The sequence below is a fragment of the Gymnoscopelus microlampas genome (genome assembly GCF_963454915.1).
Source record: "Gymnoscopelus microlampas genome assembly, chromosome: 15".
NCBI lineage: Eukaryota > Metazoa > Chordata > Actinopteri > Myctophiformes > Myctophidae > Gymnoscopelus > Gymnoscopelus microlampas.
This window is the reverse complement of record NC_139952.1, coordinates 4,435,991-4,456,673: the sequence shown is the minus strand read 5'-3', so window position 1 is coordinate 4,456,673 and position 20,683 is coordinate 4,435,991. Positions and strand designations below refer to the sequence as shown.

General features: G+C 42.7%; 1 protein-coding gene across 4 annotated transcripts in view; it reads right to left on the bottom strand.

Annotated features, from left to right (window-relative positions):
* The window catches only part of ints3 (integrator complex subunit 3), a 55,308-nt gene that overhangs the window by 5,996 nt on the left and 28,629 nt on the right, over positions 1-20,683 (bottom strand). For all 4 annotated transcript variants that reach the window (XM_084081193.1, XM_084081195.1, XM_084081194.1 and 1 more), the window contains exons 11-28: positions 20,319-20,406; positions 19,981-20,060; positions 18,486-18,577; positions 18,256-18,362; positions 17,302-17,418; positions 16,969-17,098; positions 15,301-15,355; positions 14,719-14,822; positions 12,857-13,021; positions 11,239-11,392; positions 10,981-11,049; positions 10,703-10,778; positions 7,904-8,017; positions 6,866-6,914; positions 5,370-5,537; positions 4,614-4,714; positions 4,311-4,383; positions 3,730-3,883 (exon numbers count right to left, since the gene is read on the bottom strand). In XM_084081193.1, coding sequence (XP_083937319.1) covers positions 3,730-3,883; positions 4,311-4,383; positions 4,614-4,714; positions 5,370-5,537; positions 6,866-6,914; positions 7,904-8,017; positions 10,703-10,778; positions 10,981-11,049; positions 11,239-11,392; positions 12,857-13,021; positions 14,719-14,822; positions 15,301-15,355; positions 16,969-17,098; positions 17,302-17,418; positions 18,256-18,362; positions 18,486-18,577; positions 19,981-20,060; positions 20,319-20,406 — 1,896 coding nt within the window. The remainder of the gene's footprint in view (positions 1-3,729; positions 3,884-4,310; positions 4,384-4,613; positions 4,715-5,369; positions 5,538-6,865; positions 6,915-7,903; positions 8,018-10,702; positions 10,779-10,980; positions 11,050-11,238; positions 11,393-12,856; positions 13,022-14,718; positions 14,823-15,300; positions 15,356-16,968; positions 17,099-17,301; positions 17,419-18,255; positions 18,363-18,485; positions 18,578-19,980; positions 20,061-20,318; positions 20,407-20,683) is intronic.

Here is a 20,683-nt window from a genome sequence, read left to right as displayed (position 1 = left end):
GCAAATGGAAAAAGGAGGAAGGGGGACAGGACCACATATGGATAGGGGAGAAGGGAAAATAGGGTGAGGGAGGAGGGTAGGAAGAAATACAGAGATAAGTTGACATCTTCGCAAATTATTGCCATGCTGAATCCTCCCTTCTGGTATGGCGTCTTCCAGGGGGACCCGGATAACGTCCGTGGCTTTGGGAATCCACATTCTGTTGCGGTGGTGGCAGAGCTCTGGGATAGGCATGCTGCCCTTGGAACGAAGGGGGTGACATTCTCTGCCCTGCCCGCTGACCAGTGGCGTAAGACCTTCCCCCGGCCGTCTTTTGATTTGACTCTCTCTGGTACACAAATCTCCCCCTTTCAACACCTTGTTTGGCCTTCTTCTTAGGACAGGGATTGTCTCGTGGAGCCTGCCTCTTAACACCCTGTCTTGGAAATCCACCTGCTTTTCCCTCCACAGTCCTGGTCCCATGACAGAGAGTTGGGAGTACAGGACATTCCTGAATTCCTAGTATGGCCACTACGCATGGCAGATCATATTTCCCCTCACCTATTGCCTCCATTTTGGCCCACAGGCCTCGGTCATAGTGGTAGACTGATACCCTAACACCCTCTCTGCCTTCAGGTTTGTTCTTGACTTTGATGGAGGTGATTCCCATGAGCTTGGAGGAATTTTCCATGGCTATACGATCATTTGCATCCCACGCCATGTAGGCTCCATTTCTGGGCATGTATCCTTTGCGTACCATGGCAATTTGTTGCCAGTTGCTTGGATCAAGGAGTTCCTTGTCATGGAATTGCCTACCGTTCTCGTTGTAAAACTGAATGCGTTGTGGCTTTTCCACGGCCTGAACCGTTGAGCAAGTTGGATTCACACCCCCCCATCCAGGCTGTGGTTTCACACCCTTAGGTTGGGGCAGATCTACATAGGGAGCTTGTGGTGAGAGAGTGGGGGGCTTCTCTTCGGAGAACCTGGAACTGTGAGTTGGGAGTACAGGACATTCCTGAATTCCTAGTATGGCCACTATGCATGGCAGATCATATTTCCCCTCGCCTATTGCCTCCATCTTGGCCCACATTCTTCGGTCATAGCGGTAGACTGATACCCTAACACCCTCTCTGCCTTCAGGTTTGTTCTCGACTTTGATGGAGGTGATTCCCATGAGCTTGGAGGAATTTTCCATGGCTATACGATGACTTGCATCCCACGCCATGTAGGCTCCATTTCTGGGCATGTATCCTTTGCGTACCATGGCAATTTGTTGCCAGTTGCTTGGATCAAGGAGTTTCTTATCATCAAATTTCCGACCATTCTCGTTGTAAAACTGAATGCGTTGTGGCTTTTCCACGGTCTGGACCGTTGAGCAAGTTGGATTCACACCCCCCCATCCAGGCTGCGGGTTTACACCCTTAGGTTGGGGCAGATCTACACAGGGAACTTGTGGTGAGAGAGTGGGGGGCTTCTCTTCTGAGAACCTGGAAATGTGCTGGTCATCCAGAGTGATCTCCTGGGTGTAGCTTTGCATGTTTTCCTCCTGGGAAGCCATCTTATGTCTCATCTTCATTCCCACCGTCTGTACAACAGAAATGGCTTATAATTATCTTTCTCAGAGATAAAAGTTTAAGATTAAAGAGATAGATAAAAGATAAAACCCAGTCGGGTTATCTACCAGCCGGGTAACCCGCAGGCGGGTTATCTACCAGCCGGGTAACCTCATTTGAGGTTATCGATCAGCCGGGGATCAGCCGGGTAACCTCATGTCGGGTTATCGATCAGGCGGGTAACCTCATTTGAGGTTATCGATCAGCCGGGGATCAGCCGGGTAACCTCATGTCGGGTTATCGATCAGCCGGGTAACCTCATTTGAGGTTATCGATCAGCCGGGCATCAGCCTGGTAACCTCATTTGAGGTTATCGATCAGCCGGGTAACCTCATTTGAGGTTATCGATCAGCCGGGTAACCTCATGTCGGGTTATCGATCAGCCGGGTAACCTCATGTCGGTTTATCGATCAGCCGGGTAACCTCATTTGAGGTTATCGATCAGCCGGGTAACCTCATTTGAGGTTATCGATCAGCCGGGTAACCTCATTTGGGGTTATCGATCAGCCGGGTAACCTCATGTCGGTTTATCGATCAGCCGGGTAACCTCATTTGAGGTTATTGATCAGCCGGACACCTCATGTCGGGTTATCGATCAGCCGGGTAACCTCATGTCGGGTTATCGATCAGCCGGACACCTCATGTCAGGTTATCGATCAGCCGGGTAACCTCATTTGAGGTTATCGATCAGCCGGGGATCAGCCGGGTAACCTCATGTTGGGTTATCGATCAGGTGGGTAACCTCATTTGAGGTTATCGATCAGCCGGGGATCAGCCAGGTAACCTCATGTTGGATTATCGATCAGCCGGGTAACCTCATGGCGGGTTATCGATCAGCCGGACACCTCATGTCGGGTTATCTATCAGCCGGGTAACCTCATTTGAGGTTATCGATCAGCCGGACACCTTATGTCGGGTTATCGATCAGGCGGGTAACCTCATTTGAGGTTATCGATCAGCCGGACACCTCATGTCGGGTTATCGATCAGCCGGTTAACCTCATTTGAGGTTATCGATCAGCCGGACACCTCATGTCGGGTTATCGATTAGCCGGGTAACCTCATGTCAGTTTATCGATCAGCCGGACACCTAATGTCGGGTTATCGATTAGCCGGGTAACCTCATGTCGGTTTATCGATCAGCCGGACACCTAATGTCGGGTTATCGATTAGCCGGGTAACCTCATGTCGGTTTATCGATCAGCCGGACACCTAATGTCGGGTTATCGATTAGCCGGGTAACCTCATGTCGGTTTATCGATCAGCCGGACACCTAATGTCAGGTTATCGATTAGCCGGGTAACCTCATGTCGGTTTATCGATCAGCTGGACACCTAATGTCGGGTTATCGATTAGCCGGGTAACCTCATGTCGGTTTATCGATCAGCCGGACACCTAATGTCGGGTTATCGATTAGGGGTAACCTCATGTCGGTTTATCGATTAGCCGGACACCTCATGTCGGGTTATCGATCAGCCGGACACCTAATGTCGGGTTATCGATCAGCCGGTTAACCTCATTTGAGGTTATCGATCAGCCGGACACCTCATGTCGGGTTATCGATTAGCCGGGTAACCTCATGTCAGTTTATCGATCAGCCGGACACCTAATGTCGGGTTATCGATTAGCCGGGTAACCTCATGTCGGTTTATCGATCAGCCGGACACCTAATGTCGGGTCATCGATTAGCCGGGTAACCTCATGTCGGTTTATCGATCAGCCGGACACCTAATGTCGGGTTATCGATTAGCCGGGTAACCTCATGTCGGTTTATCGATCAGCCGGACACCTAATGTCGGGTTATCGATTAGCCGGGTAACCTCATGTCGGTTTATCGATCAGCCGGACACCTAATGTCGGGTTATCGATTAGGGGTAACCTCATGTCGGTTTATCGATTAGCCGGACACCTCATGTCGGGTTATCGATCAGCCGCAGGCGGGTTATCTCACTCATTAATCATAATCGAGGTAAGGTTTGAAACAATCACAACAGCCTTAACACTGGCGAGTGCACACACACACACACACACACACACAAAATGCGTACATGCACAAAAACTAAACACAAACATACAGTAGTATAGTATAGCAGTCAATCAGACAGAACAGACAGACAGACAGACAGACAGGTAGGTACCGATGCAGAGCTTGAGACAGATTCCTCTTCGTTGGGGGGAGGGGCCGTTCCTTTCCTAGAGCGAGGGGACGAGACCACGGCCTTACGACGACACTTTGGAGGCTTGGACTGACTGTCTTCATACTCCTCCGCCAGAGAAAATAGATCGCTGAACCTGCAAATATTCATAGGAATAATAATGACATGATTCATATAGGGCTGTCACCATTATGACATTTTACTTCACGATTAATTGTCGCTCAAATAACCCAATAAAACCGGGAAAGCATCTGTGTCATTTTAGATTTTAGCTATTGCACTATAACTATTATTTTATACTTTGGCCAGTCAAAAATAGCAGATATACAAGCTTGTAGTGTGTCACTTCGTGCCGCGACCCATCATACAAAAGAGTGTCGCACAAAAGTAGTGAAAATACCGTTAGCAGATCTACAATTGTGATGTGTTGTGAGCTTGTAGATTGGATATATGCACCATTTGAAATTGATTTAAAAATAATTATTAAAAAAGTACAAGGTGTCCACCAGACGTCACCAATATGGTATTATTATGAGTGAGTGAGTGAGTGTGTGTGTGCGTACCTCATCTTGTGCGATTCATCACAGCTGGCCTGGACATGTTGTAGTGCCTGAAGGATTGGAGTCTGACTGAAGACTACACACACACACACACACACACCCACACACACACACATACACATACACACACACACACACACACACACACACACAGTTGAAATCATGTTCAAGGTGTACAGTGTGTTAGTTGTGCAGTTTGTGTGTACACACAGTTGTTTGTGGCGTTGCTCAGGCTCAGTGTGTGCATATTGTATGGTGTGTTTGTTATTATTATTATTAGTTGTGCATATAGTGTGTAGTACATACAGTTGTTTTTGGTGTTGCTCAGGCTTAGCCGCAGGTTGTCCAGATGTTCCAAGATCTGTTCCAAGGTCAGCTGAGCCAGTTTACTGCTGGAGCTACGAAGACTACGCACACACACACACACGCACACGCACACGCACACACAGACGGTCTCTTTCAGATATGTCCTCCATACATATGCGTGCATGACCCCCCCATCTCAAAAACTTAAAAATGTTTGCTTTAAAAATATATATATTCAAAGATTTGCACAAATTCTCATGATTTTTGAATAGCTAAGTGTGCTAGAGACTAGCTACTGTGTTTGCCCACTGTGCCATTTAAACATTCACTCTTTAATACAACTTGTAACAATCTAAATCAGTGTGTCCCAAACACTGGGTCGGGACCCATTTTTGGGTCACGGACTCACTTTTGTGGGTCAAGTAAATATCCCTTTATTTGTTTCCTAGATTTAGCTTTTCTTTTTTATTTAAAAATAATTTCAGAAATTTCAAAAAAAATTAAAAAATAATTAAAAAAATACAAAAAAAGCTAGTTATTTTCACTTGTTTGGGTCCTTGGGTCCGGGGATCTCCACCAATGAAAATAGTTTGGCATGGGGACAGGCCCACACACACACACACACACACACACACAGCGAGCAAATATTTGATGGTCAGACATAATGACATTTTCTCAGTTGTGTCGCTAGTATGTCAACAAGGGTGTAAAAGTCAGGCAGGCAAGCAGACAGACAGACAGACAGACAGACAGTACCTCTGTCTCTTGCGTGGCTGGTTGTTGTTCTTAATGAGTTGTGCTTTGATGTGCTCAGACAGCAGGTCGTCATGCTTGGTGGCCCAGTGCCTCAGCAGGCTGGTGGTGAACTGGTCATCAGGATGACATGCACGACTCAGCACCATGCGCACCATGTCCTCTGTGGGCCTGGGGTGTACACACGCGCACACACACACACACACACACACACACACACACACACACACACACACACACACACACACACACACACACACACACACACACACACACACACACACACACACACACACACACACACACACAGCAGTCATTGTGATACGTCTGTCTCTAACCAATCCCATCATAAAAGTCTTACTCATTTAAACTCAACAACAAAACAAAATGCATGGTATTTACTAGGTCTCCAAATATAAATCCCTTTACTGGTATTTACACTCTTAAAGGTGAACAAATTGAGCAGGTCACATCTTACAAATACCTAGGCATTTGGCTAGATGCCAAACTCTCATTTAAGGTGGAGAACCTAATCAAAAAATTAAGAGGACAAATTGGCTTCCTTTACAGAAAAAGGTGCTGTTTTTCCAGCAGAAAGACTATTGTTCAATCTGTAATAATGTCTGTATTTGACTATGGGGCAGTGTTAATTTTGTCGACTAAGACTAAAAGACTAAGGTTTTTGATATTTAGTCGACTAGACTAAGACTAAACAATTTTCAGAAGACTAAAATAGGACTAAAACTAAATGGTGTGTTATTCAAAAGACTAAGACTAAATCAGAATATGCTGCAGTGTAATTGTTTTTGACTAAGACTAAGACTAAAAGACTTAAGGTTTTGATATTTAGTCGACTAGACTAAGACTAGACAATTTTCAGAAGACTAAAATAGGACTAAGGGGGGGGGGGAGTCAGCGAGTCATCGAGGGTGTCATTTTGCTGCTCTCTGGTGGTCGATTCTCGTATGTGTTGGCCTGAGAAACTTAAATGCATTTAAATAACAAAATAACAACAACAAAAAAACACGCAAATCGCTGGCAAGGGGGTGAGTACATTATGAATAAACTCTGGCAGTCAATGTGTTAATAGAGACATTCAGGGTGCTTCTTGAGGACACTACATAGTGACTGCACCTGTTTCATGTAACACTATGTTTAGTTGCATGTGTGACATTGTAATGACATGCAAATGTTTGTTATTGTTTCTCATTATGTATGTATTTTATATGTTGTTATCAGGGCGTCCTTGAAAAAGCGAGCTTGCTCTCAATGGGCTTCCCTGAATAAATAAAGGAAAAAGAAAGAAGACCTGAGGCCGATTCTACAAATGCCTTCTAAACCAGTAGTTCTCACACTTTCAAGATTTTTCGAAAATGTTAAAAAAATATCAGACAATGTACATCTGCTATTTTTTTGAACAGCCGACGCTAAAATCTAAAATGACACGGATGCTTTTCCCGGTTTTGATGGTTTAAATAATAATTGTGAATGAATCATACTTTTCTCTGCGTAGCTGCAGGAGCAGGCAGGACAGAGCCTCTGGATGTTCTGAAAAAACAAAACAAAACAAAAAACACATTGTTATTATTATGAGAGTATGGATTTTGCGTGTGTGTTCACAACACCAGTGTTCCAATTGCCTCCAAACTCCGTCATGGGTCTGGCTTTGAAGCACTTTCAGTTTTGTAAGCAAATGTTCAGTTTACACTTAATATTAGATTTGTGCCTCATATTTTGGCCAGTTGGGCGCCCAGAGCCATTGAGCCATTGAGCTGTGCGCAGGGAGGTGGCGGCATGTGTAATGGGAGATGAAGTCATTAGGTAATTTCTAAGCCTGAGAATTGTAGTCCATTCGTAAGCGGCCTTTTGTTTTCTTAATCTTTGGATAAATTTGTACTTTTTCACCGACAGTTTATGCTTTGTAACCATGAGTAAAATACCCAAACTCTTTTTTCTATTCCCGTAACACTGTGGCCAAATGGACCCGTTACATTTGTAAATTAACACTTGAATGTGAAAAACACTTCTATGAGTCACAGAACAGACTTACTCCATTAACATCATTACTAAAAATGGTAAAAAATGGTAAATGGTGCATTTATATAGCGCTTTTATCCAAAGCGCTTTACATTGATTGTGCCATTAACCCATTCACACACACATTCATACACCGATGGTGGAGGAAATCATGCAAGGCACCATCATCAGGAGCAATTAGAGGTTCAGCGTCTTGCTCAAGGACACTTCGACACTAACTCTGGGGGAGCGCCCCAGCCCGGGATCGAACTGGGTACCTTGCGGTTTCCAGTTCACTCTACCCCGCCACTCTACCCCTGAGCCACTGCCGCCCGCCTACTACAACTTAACTAGCAGCCTGTGAGCTTGTAGATCAGCTATTTCCACTACATTTGTGCAACACTGTCATAAAATGAAGTACACAATGGGGCATTCATTCATTCATGCATGATAAAACATACTATAATATTTACATGCAGTACATTACAGTTGACAGGTTACATTCTATAATGCTTGTATACCTTTATATTTGAGGTGTTGTAGAATTGGTATAATGGTTTCCAGTGGAATGCTGTGAGCCAGGAACAGTTGCCAGGTGCTGTATTGTTCAAACGTTTCCCAGTCTAAAGATTGGACTGCAAACAAAGAAAATACATGTCAGTTTATTGTCAATGTTATCATTAACACATTGCATGCCAATCACGTAGATCTACGCAAACCTATTTATAGCCGCCACGTGCCAATCGCATAGATCTACGCGAACTAAAAAAAATAATAATTTTTTCTTTTTTTTTTTTTGGACCCAAAGACTAAGGAGATATGATTTATCGAAGATATAGACTCCTATCCACTTCCTTGTTAACTTAAAACTTAAAAATGATTCATCTCGGCTCCTGAGTACTTTTTTTTTTTCAATGAAAAATCTCTGGCACTGGCTAGAAATATTCAGAAATACCTCTGGCAGTTAATGGGTTAAAAAACAATCATCACAGTGTTACACCCCCTGTACTAAGCAAACCAGCTATAGCAAATCAAATTAATAATGGGTGTGTTATATTTTAGCTGTGTCAATACTGTCTATGATGCTTGCACATTGGCCCTTGGCTCTGGACACACACTTATGAAAATCTAACCCACTCATTATTAATTTGTTTGGTGCAGCTGTGTTGCTTATTAGTCTGCCATGTTTTTAATCTGCTGTAGTTTTTAACCTGAACTGGAAAACAAACTACAAAATCAGCCTTGGTGTCATGTCTACGGGCGCAGACTTCCGCTGAGGGGTGTCTTTTCACCGCTAGGATTTTTTACCAAATTTTTGCAAGAGTGAAGATTGACCAACTGAATTATTGAATTATTATATAAAGATTCAAGTGTCTTTATTTGACTTTGCCAACTTCCCTTCAGTGTCTGCGATCCATTCGATTTTGGTGTAGCCAAGAATTCTTGGCCCTCATAGACCCTATTTGCGTGTACATTTCCTTCTCCTGTCATCAGAGGATGAAGGACCTTTTTTTTTCTTAGTGTTTGTGCAGGCTGGACTCCAGCCTGAATTTCAGGCACAGGTAGGAGAGATTCCCGTCCACTTGTGAGCAAGCTAAGTAGAGATTTAGGCTTTTCTTTTTCCTTTTCACAATGTTTTCTTTCGAGGAAGGTTTAAATCAAATAGAATGGGTAACTGAGGTAACGGCATCAATTTCTAGGACTAGGTAGATGACTCTGCTGTGGAAACTCTTAACCTCTTAACTCTTTGTGTCATCCTTTTAGAATCATTGTAAAATTGCACCGCTGTACCTTTTGCAACTGTTAACAAAGTATTCAATCAATCAATCAATCAAAACCACCTGAATGTTCCTGTAAATGTAGGTATCATCATTCAGTATGTAAGACATTCTCTCAATATAGTTCTTGTTCAAATTAAATTGATTACCAAACGTACCCACAAATATAGATATATTTACGCTTTGAAAACAAGGACCACTCCTTACTTCTTGATTGGAAAAAAGTTTAAAAATAATATGCAGGCTGACAGTATAATATCCTGATACTAATTTACTTCAGTAGGAAAAGTTGCCTAAAACTCTTTTTCTTCTTCTTTTATTGTCTTTGGTAAATGATAGTTCTGATCAACGTTGGTTTGCTTCAATGTTGTTATAACAGGCATCTACCTGATGCCTGTTATAACTTCATTTAATATGCTGAGATGATCAGGTAAGTACTAATCTCTCAAGAACAGATTCAGAGCTGCGCTACTGAATCTGTCGGGAGCCAAAACGATCCATGTTCTTTGGGAGAAATGGTGTTAGTGTTCCGTGGAGAAATATTGTCATATAACAGTGGGTCTACTCTAGTGGTCAGTCACATGCTCTCCTCCCCTTAGAAGTATGCAAGTGGAAATGATGCGTCCGTATTCATAGCTACTTTAGTTCATGAAGAAGAAGCCCATACAAATGTAGCAGCGGCACTCATATTTCTGCAGCAGTGCAGCGCCACTGTTAAATTAATTGGGGAAACACTACAGCACATGTGGCAGTGTAAAGATATGAAGAATTTAACTTATTAAAAGTATTATTCTAATTAAAATCAATGTCTGTTGTTGACATGGACACAGGACTTTAATATCACACATCATTGCGACCGCAGGTCGCACTTACTACAGAAAGCTGCTCCAGGTGTCCGTCCGTCACTCCGTCACTCCGTCACACACGTCACACTTTTGCCCTGCTCATATCTCCGCACCCATTGCCCCGATCCATGCCACATTTTGCACACACACTCCTTACCTGCCAAACTACACCCTCCAAGGACCCCCAGCTGCCTCGGGGACCCCCAAGTGTAAAAAATTAGCACATGTGGACAAATTACCAAATGACCACCCCAACGGGGCTGCTCACGGGGCATTCCCGGGGACCACCCACTCCTGGTGCTCCAGAACGGATGCAAAAGTGGTGGCGCCCCCAGTGGAGGACCCCCTGCCACTGCAGCTCACATAAAATGCCGTAACTCGGGGGCTTGCCCCCGAGTTAATCTGTGCCAGTCGTATTTCTCAGCATTCACTGTTACCCATTTGCAACAGCTACACATTACACGTTTTCTGCCCACATAAACGCCACCATGTCACAGCTAACCCCACATTTAGACCACCAAACAAAACTATCCATTGCCCACACAACTAGGAACCAATCGCCGTTACAGCCCTCTTCTGTATACATGTGACCTACGGTCGCTTATCTCCCGATTAGGGAGTCTTACTGGTGGTACTGTGTGTGTGTGTGTGTGTGTGTGTGTGTGTGTGTGTGTGTGTGTGTGTGTGTGTTACTAACTCAGTATGTTGAGAACTGAATCTTTTCTGAACATCACCAGGGTCCCCATCATCACATGACACATTAACTCCTGAAGCTGAGAGACAGAGAGACAAAAAGAAAGAAGAAAAACATGTTAATACACTGTTATTTTAATGTAAACAAAACTAAGCTCAAATGTTTCTTGCTTCTTTCGCACATTGCACCACAAACTCCACACACACACCACAAAGAAATACATCATTTAATGAATGTAGTTTGAGCAATTAGGTACTATCATGTTATGAGTATTCAGTTACCTGTGTAGAGTCGATGACAGCTACTATCATGTTGAGTAGTTCTCCACTTCGTAACGTCTCATCAGGAAACTAAAGACACAAACAAGAGACTAACATTTTAAAAACAACACATGCACTGGACCTCAGCGGTGTGTGTGTATTGTGTGGTACCTCAGAGTATATAGAAGGAGTGAGGTAACACAGTGTGTATAATGTGTAGTACCTCAGAGTATACATATAGAAGGAGTGAGGTAACACAGTGTGTATAATGTGTAGTACCTCAGAGTATATAGAAGGAGTGAGGTAACACAGCAGCCGTACGTCGTCCTCCTGACAGGCCTTCATGTCCATCATCAGACAGGTGTGTAAATCTCCCAACGCTGTGGCCTGAGCAAACGACTCGTATAGACTCATCTTACCTACTGCTGCTTTACTGCGCACACACGCACACGCACACACACACACACACACACACACACACACACACACACACACACACACGCGTACGCATGCATGCAAAACACAGGAACAGAAATTGAAGATAAAAGGCATTAAAATAAATCCAAACAAAATTTTACAAATCTGGAGGAATGATTGATAATTAGTGTGGTTGCCCTAACAGGGCAACCAGAGTATAGTACTCTTCCCACTTTATTCCACTTCAAGATAAACTTTATTTCAAACCGCTACTCCTCCCACAGTCGTGCCATATGTCAAAATGACCGGCTTGATCGGGAATCGTGCGCTTGTATTTTGCTAAGAGATTGGTTGGATAGTTTAATTGATATTCATTTATTAGTGCATTACATTTCCTCATCCACTTTAATGGGAAAATGAAAGAACTCGATTTCAAGTATTTTTTTCTCAGAAACTGTAAGGGCTAGAGTTACAAGACTTGGAAGGGAGATTCATAATTTAGTGCAAAATGATTTAAAAAATAATTACACCAGTCGGCCTTATGGTGGCGCTATAAAAGCCCCCTTTACGTTTTGGCCTCTAACTCTTGAACCGTAGGTCGTAAAATATATATATTTTTCCCCTAGATTCCTTGGGTCAAGACGCAACTACCCATATAGGCCACGCCCATTTGCGTCAGGATAGATTTTCCGCCATTTTGAAATTTCTTTCCCGTTACATTTGTGGGAAGGGCCTATTTATTTAGTGGGAGGGGCTTTTTTCCTAAAATCAAAACGGCACGTATCACGAAGGCAGGATCCGATCGGCACCCGATTCGAATGGCACGTCGCATGGCCTCTGACGGTATTCCTCCCGGCGTATTCCTCGAGTCCCGGCGGCCGAGACCCGCGACCGGCGTCGGTGCAACCACACTTTGCAATTTCCCAGAATTGCGACGCATCTAGTTCTGTTTATTTCACAACTATTTGTATTAACTAGGCTTATTGAACAGCTGAGAAACCAGCACATTTAACCACATAGAAAAGTTGCACAAATTAACTAAAAATGTTTATGTTGAAGTCACAAGACTTTGTCATGTGTCCTGACTCAAAGGTTTTCTCTAGCTCAAAAACTCAGCAGTCAGATGCGTCCCAGCAACAGGCATTTGGGATGAAAATAGTGATGTGAATGAGGAGGAAGCCTTTGTGACCCATAGAAAGCTGTTACCCTTGGGGGAGCCGTTTCAAAGGAGACCCATAGACCCAAGAGAGCACGAGAACACTGTCGGCCCAATTCATACTTTGTCGCACGTACTGTACAAGCTCACAGCGGGTTGCATATAAAAAAATAAAATGTTCATAAAAATCAAGCTGTGGTGGTCAAAAAACTAGTCTTAGGTTGTTACGTAGCTTTAAGGTAATACAGTAGATGGTGTCCTATCTTAGGTTGTTACCTGGCTTTAAGGTAGTACAGTAGATGGTGTCCTATCATAGGTTGTTACCTGGCTTTAAGGTAGTACAGTAGATGGTATCCTATCTTGGGTTGTTTCTGGTACAGCTCAGCCAACATGTCCAACAGGACGGAGAACCCAGCGTTGTCCTCCTGCATCGTACACAGGTTCCTGAACACCAAACACACCGGCTTACACACAGACTCCTCCAGAGACCTACACACACACACACACACACACACACACACACACACACACACACACACACACACACACACACACACACACACACACACACACACACACACACACACACACACACACACACACACACACACACACACACACACACACACACACAGGAATGAGAATCAGGATGAGTTTACAGTATCTCAGATGAACACATGTTCTCAACAGACATCAAACATCAGTTAGAATATTATCATTATTATTGTTATTATTAATAATAATGTATTATTATATAGGGGTTGACAAAATTCATACTTGGTCTCAGGTCAGTGCCGCGCGTCTAAAAAAGCAGACCTACAAGCTATTAACGCGTCGCAGATGCGGTGCGTTATGAGCTTGTAGGTCCGCTATTTTCGGTGCTCTACATCAGGGTTTCTCAAAGTGGGTGCCGTGATGGAAGTCCAGGGGTGCCGCAGAATACTTATGCAAATGGCCTGATTTGCACTGTACTTTGTGTTTTCTTTTTCAATCTCCTCGCCAAAAATAGCAGATCTACAAGCTCACAACGCGTCGGATGTTTTTGGTTAATATTCTCCCCAAATTGGGATGCTGGGGTTCAAGTGGTTAAAAAGTATAAAGTTATTTCAAATATGTCCAAATGGAAACAGATGTTTCAAGTCTCAAGTTTTTGTCTTAGGTGCAAAGAATTACACATTTAAGTACCGTAATATGACATAAAAGGGTGATTTATTCAGGAGTGCCGTGGATGAAAATGTTATTTAGAGGGGTGACCTAAGACAAAAAACGTTTGAGAACCACTGCTCTACATTGATGTGTGACGGAGCATAAAGTAGACTTTAACACATTGCGTGCCAATCGCGTAGATCTACGCGAACCTAAATAATTGCGCAGCGTGCCAGTCGCGTAGATCTACGCGAAGTGGTCTTTTTTTTTTTTTTTTTCTCGCAGATTCACATTTCATTGTAGGCCTCGTTTGCCACGACACATTTCATTGTAGCACCACCGGAAACGGAAATATCCGTATATCCGGAGATTTTCGTTCCCACCCGCCTCCATTCTAAAGCTCCCACTAATCCTCCATTTTCTCGGTTGTTGTTTTTCTCCTCGCTGATCACTGTTTAACATAAACGGTGACTACTTCAAAATGGCCGATCGAAACGGTCTTCTCTGGGCGTCTCACACAGCTACCCTGTGTGTTTACAAACAGTTTAACACGCGATTTTAAGGTATTTAGCGAGGTCTGTGGCGACGTGAAAAAAACAAAAACACAACAATAAATCGCTGGCACTGGTGAGTACATTATGATATTAAACTCTGGCGTGGAATGTGTTAAGGTCTCAAGAGCACTTGCGTGTCGCACATGTACAGGTCACGTTCTACTTGCCCGAAGGTCATGTTGACTTGCGAGAAAATCGTGCGAGTGTGAGGTGGGGTCACTATTACTGGTGGAACGTGTTTGCCACTCACTAAGCAAAATAGGCGGAAGAAATTACATACCAGGACTTTTTTATGTCTTAGAGGTAGGGTAAGTGATATTTTAGTGTTATAGCTCTATATACTCATAGTAATCATTGCTATAGAGTGTTTTGTTCAGTAACACGTCTACACTTCTCCCCAGCTCTTCATTATTGATAACATACTCTTCTGTGATGTCAGCAGGTACAATAATATGATTAATTATGTATTCATTATAAATGAATTACTCTTCAGTGATGTCGTCAGGCAGAACGTCTCCTCTGAAGTGATTCTTAAAGAGTTCAGCCAAACAGGAAGCCAGAGTGGACATCTGCTCCGTCTCAAAGTCCTCCTAAACATAGTAAAAGACATTAACACACATTAACATAGTGGATATCTACTCTGTCTCAAAGTCCTCCTAAACATAGTAAAAGACATTAACACACATTAACACAGTGGATATCTACTCTGTCTCAAAGTCCTCCTAAACATAGTAAAAGACATTCTAATGTTACAATACAGTAGAACACAATAGTCAAAGAACAGTAGAAGACAGTAGAATGGCATTAGAATACAATATAATAGTTAAAGACATTAACACAGTGGATATCTACTCTGTCTCAAAGTCCTCCTAAACATAGTAAAAGACATTAACACACATTAACACAGTGGATATCTACTCTGTCTCAAAGTCCTCCTATGACATTCTAATGTTACAAAACAGTAGAACACAATAGTCAAAGTAGAACAGTAGAATACAGTAGAATGGCATTAGAATACAATTAAATAATAATAATAATAATATTAATAACACAGAACATCTAACTCACCTCCAGGATCAGATCCACAATCTCCTGCATCACTACACACTGCATCTCTGAATCACTGAGGATTAGAATAATAATAGTTTATAATAAAGCTCTGCTAACTTTTCTGCCACTGTCAACACGTGTTGGGCTTCTATAGTAACAGCGTCAACAAGGAATAGGAATGAGATGACACGATTTTATTTTTCTTTTGTTTTACTCCACAATTTAGATGTTATGCCAATAAGCTCTATTCACAGCAGCCATATTGTGAAGACATTCACAGGTGTTACCAATGATACTAATGAAGGCTCTGTTCCATTCTGGTCAAACAGAGTCAGGGTGCTGATATTGAGCATGTTGGCTCACTGGAAACACTCTGCTACACCAGTGGGTCTAAAATGTGTGGTCCAGGGACCCTCAAGGTTCCTTAAGGGGTTTCCAAATGGCCCCTTGCGGGTGTGTAACTCTGAGAGTGTACAAATGGAACCAAATGGACCCGTAAGGGTCCATTTGGTTCCATTTGTACACTCTCAGAGTTATGGGGGTCGTGGAAATTGAAAAATCTGAGAACCACTGTGCTACACTAAATGGAACAGAGCCTTCATTAGTATCATTGGTAACACCTGTGAAGGAATTGATAATATGGCTGCTGTGCATAGAGCCTATTGATTCCTCCCCACAGACATTTCTGTATTGTCACTGCTGTTGCATCCTACACAAAGTCACCTACCAGTGAGGCGCCCCCACCGGGAGGACATAGAGCCTTCGTCTTACTCCTCCCGCCCAACACTCCCTGCTGACAGGTGCAGCCTCAGGAGTACGTGCAGTGACAAATATCACCCTCCCCGCCCGGCTTCCCTCCCCTGAACACGGGCCAAATTGTGTTCATGTGTAGACACTCGACAAAGCCGGATGCACCACGGTGGATTTATTTTGAACCCACAACATCCTTGGTGGTGGGCAGGCACTTTACAACTGTGCCACCCGAGCGCTTGAGATGACTGTAGAAATTCATGAAATGTTTGACATGATTGTCACCCGAACATTGTCACCTCCCTCCTTAACTCATTCAGTGCCCAGCTTATTTATGGAATTTTGGCTCTGAGTGCCACAGCCAAAATTCATCGTAAAAAAAAGTGCTCAGGAGCCGAGATACAGCCTTTTTCAGGAAGTTAAACAAAGAGTGAATGGAGCAGCAAATCTTCAAATCGTCATATCTTGGGTTCTGAACATATTTTTCCATGTTCAGAAAAAAAAAAACGTCCAGTGGCACTGAGGGCTTATATCAACGGACGTTTTAGACGTCCAGTGGCACTGAGGGCTTATATCAACGGACGTTTTAGACGTCCAGTGGCACTGAATGAGTTAAGGAAGCAACCACTTTCAATTCCACACACTGACGAAGGCTGGATAGCCAAAACGGTTGTATTCTAAGGCATATGGAGAAATAAAATGTGACCCCTCGCTTGTCAATTTCTTGGTATGTTTTATGAGGACAACGCACCAGCAGAGTCAGAGCGCGGTGGTAACACAAACAGGGATTCGCGACATACAAGACATGTTTTGAGTAGGTTGTGTAATGTTTGTTCATGTATGTGTGTATTATCTGTTAACCAATTTAAGAATACATATTTAAAAAAGTATTAATATTATTAATATAATTAACCAATTAAAGAATTCATAATTAACCTTGTTTTCTGCAACTGTAGCACTTTCTCTTTCATCGTGTCATCTAATTGGTCCAGGTAGGGTGTGATGTCAGCAGGTTCCTCAATAATGGCCTCTTTGATTGGGTGGAACCTAAACTCTCGCTTTTTCCCTGCAGAAATAAAAAAAAGAGCGTTATTATAATGCAAATGAAAAAGTATTGATAACGTGTTGATAACATGAATGTAAAGTAGTAAGTGTAGATAACTTTAATATCAAGTGTTGATTACATATTAACCATACAGTATAAATGATTAATAAACATGATGATAAACATGAATATTCATATAAATTCATTAATAAACATGGTGTGACCTTTGCTGTTGAATTCATCCTCGTCGTCACTGAAGGCGGCCTCTGTGTTGTCATAGCAACCCTCCTCCTTGTCCAGCACGTGGTTGTCCATCTCCATCGACGACTCCTCCATTTTAACTACACACACAAGCACACAGGCACACACACAAGCACTCAAAGTCAGTTTTGTAGGGTTTTTAGGTGTGTGCCGATATATCGTCCCGCAATATATTGCACTACGTTTTCGTGACATATGTATCGTTTTTGATTATTTATTACTTTCTTTTTGCAATAATAATAATGCAAAAACAGGAGTATTTGTTTGCATTTGCCCCCCCCCCATATATTTTCATAATACAAAAGTGGCATATATCGTATCGTATCGATATCGTGAGCCCAATATCGTGTATCATATCGTGAAATCAATGGCACACCCCTATTTGTTTTCAATGAATGAAAACAATCTTCGTGGTGAACCAAGACTTTTGGATGCCACTGTATAATAAACATTTTTGCGTATAACACAACAAGGGCCATGTATGGACTGTTATATCTTGAACATTTATTCATTTCCACTTACCAGACACTTTTTTTATGGTAAAAATGAGCATAAAAAGCAAAATACAGAATTCAGAAATATTAAAATGGAAAAAACAGAATTTGGGAAAAAATAAAACGGAATTGGGAAAAAAATAAAACGGATTTCATATGGCTCTACCCTTCAATAATACCAATTGGTATTGTTTTTTATATCATTGGAAAGCCTGATTAGTCACCGGTACAACATGTAAGGATTTGTGCATTCCGGGAATGAGCAACACATCTAACCTTGTGGGTAGCGCCACCCACAAAATGTGCATTGCATTCACTCTCTGCATGAATGCTAAATGAGTGCAGTGCCAGTGTGTGTGTTGTGTGTGAGCATACGTGCATGCGTGCGTTCGTGTGTGTGTGTGTGTGTGTGCGCGTGTGTACCTTCAGTAGGTGGAGAAGGTGAACTACAGAACTCAGGGAATCGTTCCCTCAACATGGAGCGAAGTTCTCTGTCCAGCTTAGGATTGTCAAACAATGGAGCCAGATGACTGAGAAATGGAAGAAAAAAAAAACGTGAATTATCCTCCATGCACCTGAACCATCCTAACTATGAGGAACACTGTAGAGGTCGTGTAGTAGTTGTGTAGAAGTGCAGTTGTTGTGTAACTCACGCCAGGACTCTCTTCTCCATGATGAAGTTTAAAGAGTTGAAGACTCCCTGTCTGACCTGAGTCTCCAATGGAGGAAAGAAATGAGGAATTATCTGGGGAGGAGAGGAGAGCGAATTAGATAATGTGTAAAACAAACTCATGATCTTTACTGTACATTGAACTTTCCTCACATGGGTATCTCCCAGTGACATGGGTTGAACCTGACTAAACCTTTTGTGTATGTGATGTGTGCAACACATCTCTGATTAACTATAAATGCCAGTTTAAAGGACAACTTTGTTTTTTTACAACCAAGGTTTATGTTTTAGATTGTAATTAAAGTAAATAAACGATGAGTGTTACATTTTTTTAACACATCGGGTGCCAAACACGGTCTGAACCGTGTGTTTACATAGTGGCGGTTCCGAAGCTTCGGTGCCGTTCACGGTCTGAACCGGGATTTCAGTCTTTTTGTTTTTTTCGTTTTTCTCCGCGCGGGCGGGGCTAGAGCAGCTCTGGGAGCACCCATTGTAATCCTGCGAAGGAAGTGCCAGATCGCTCACCGGAAACACTTTTTTTCCCCCCATCCGGTTCCTGTCTATTTCCTACTTTGAAACGCCTATATCTCCGAATCTGTTTCCTGTGGGGAAAAACGGTCATGCGCGATGCGCGATCCCCCCCCGTTGTAACCCGCGAGGGGAATGTTATGGTTCCAGCCTGTAGCCAGGCTCATGGCAGAACATGAATCGATGCTTTTTTTTGCGTGGATTTGCTTGTAACGCACGCGGAAACAACAAACAGCAAAGCGCAGTCAATGGGAGAATGCTGGCACCCACGGTAAGTTGTTATGAAAAAACGCTGGCACCCGATGTGTTAATTTACTGCTTTCTACAGTTTTAGCAATTTTCGCAATCTTTTTTACAGTGGGCGGGGGCATTCTGTCCGGTGGCTAAATAAGTCTTGTTTTACACAATAACCCAGTGTTTTCTTTATTATTATTTACAGTAGCTCTTCTAGCCCCTAATAACTCACATCTGGCCATCAAAGACCACAGGACCTTTTTTATTGTGTAAAAAATACATATTTAGCCACCGGACAGAATGCCCCCGCCCACTGTAAAAAATATCGCGAAAATTGCTAAAACTATAGAAAGCAGTAAATAAATAAAAAACAACACTCATCATGTATTTACTTTAATTACAAGCTAAAATATAAACCTTGGTTGTAAAAAAACAAAGTTGTCCTTGATTTAATAACCCTAGATTAAGTCTAAACCAGGATTCATTTAATCCATGTCGGTACAACCCAGCCTTCATGTTTTTACTTGCCTTTGTAATCCTTCTGTGTGTGTGTGTGTGTGTGTGTGTGTGTGTGTGTGTGTGTGTGTGTGTGTGTGTGTGTGTGTGTGTGTGTGTGTGTGTGTGTGTGTGTTTGTGTATGCTGTGTGCGCACACTCGTGTTTGTGTGTGTGTGTGCGCGCGCGCGAGTGCATTTGTTTGTGTATGTTGTGTGTTACCCGGCACATGAAGTCCAGCAGTGTTGCAGTGATGGCAGGATGAGGTTTCATAGAATGATGCATCACTAAGATAGCAGGCTCTGAAAGACACACACACACACACACACACACACACACACACACACACACACACACACACACACACACACACACACACACACACACACACACACACACACACACACAGAGTTGAACGGACGGAGGAGTAATGTTAGTTTAAACTGGATAGTCAATGAAAATCATTGCTGTCATTCAGTGTGTGTGTGTGTGTGTGTGTGTGTGTGTGTGTGTGTGTGTGTGTGTGTGTGTGTGTGTGCGTGTGTGTGTGTGTGTGTTACCTATGTTCATAATGCTGTCTTTTTCAGGATTGAAGAACAGCCAATCATAGAAGAGAGCCAGTTTGGCATTAGAGGCTGCTACGTTAGACTGGACATACAGACAGACAGACAGACAGACAGACAGACAGACAGGCAGACAGACAGGCAGAGACATTAACTCGATGAACTTGCTTAACATTTCAACCAGATTTAACTTACACTAAATACATACTGTTATTTTTTGAAAATTGTTTAATGTTATCAATTATAGTTGTATTGTATTCTACTTAGGGCTGGGCAATTAACCAAAACATGGCGAACGTTTGGAATAATCGTAATATTGATTTGAAGTTGCATCACCCAGCCCTAATTCTACTGTTATTTTA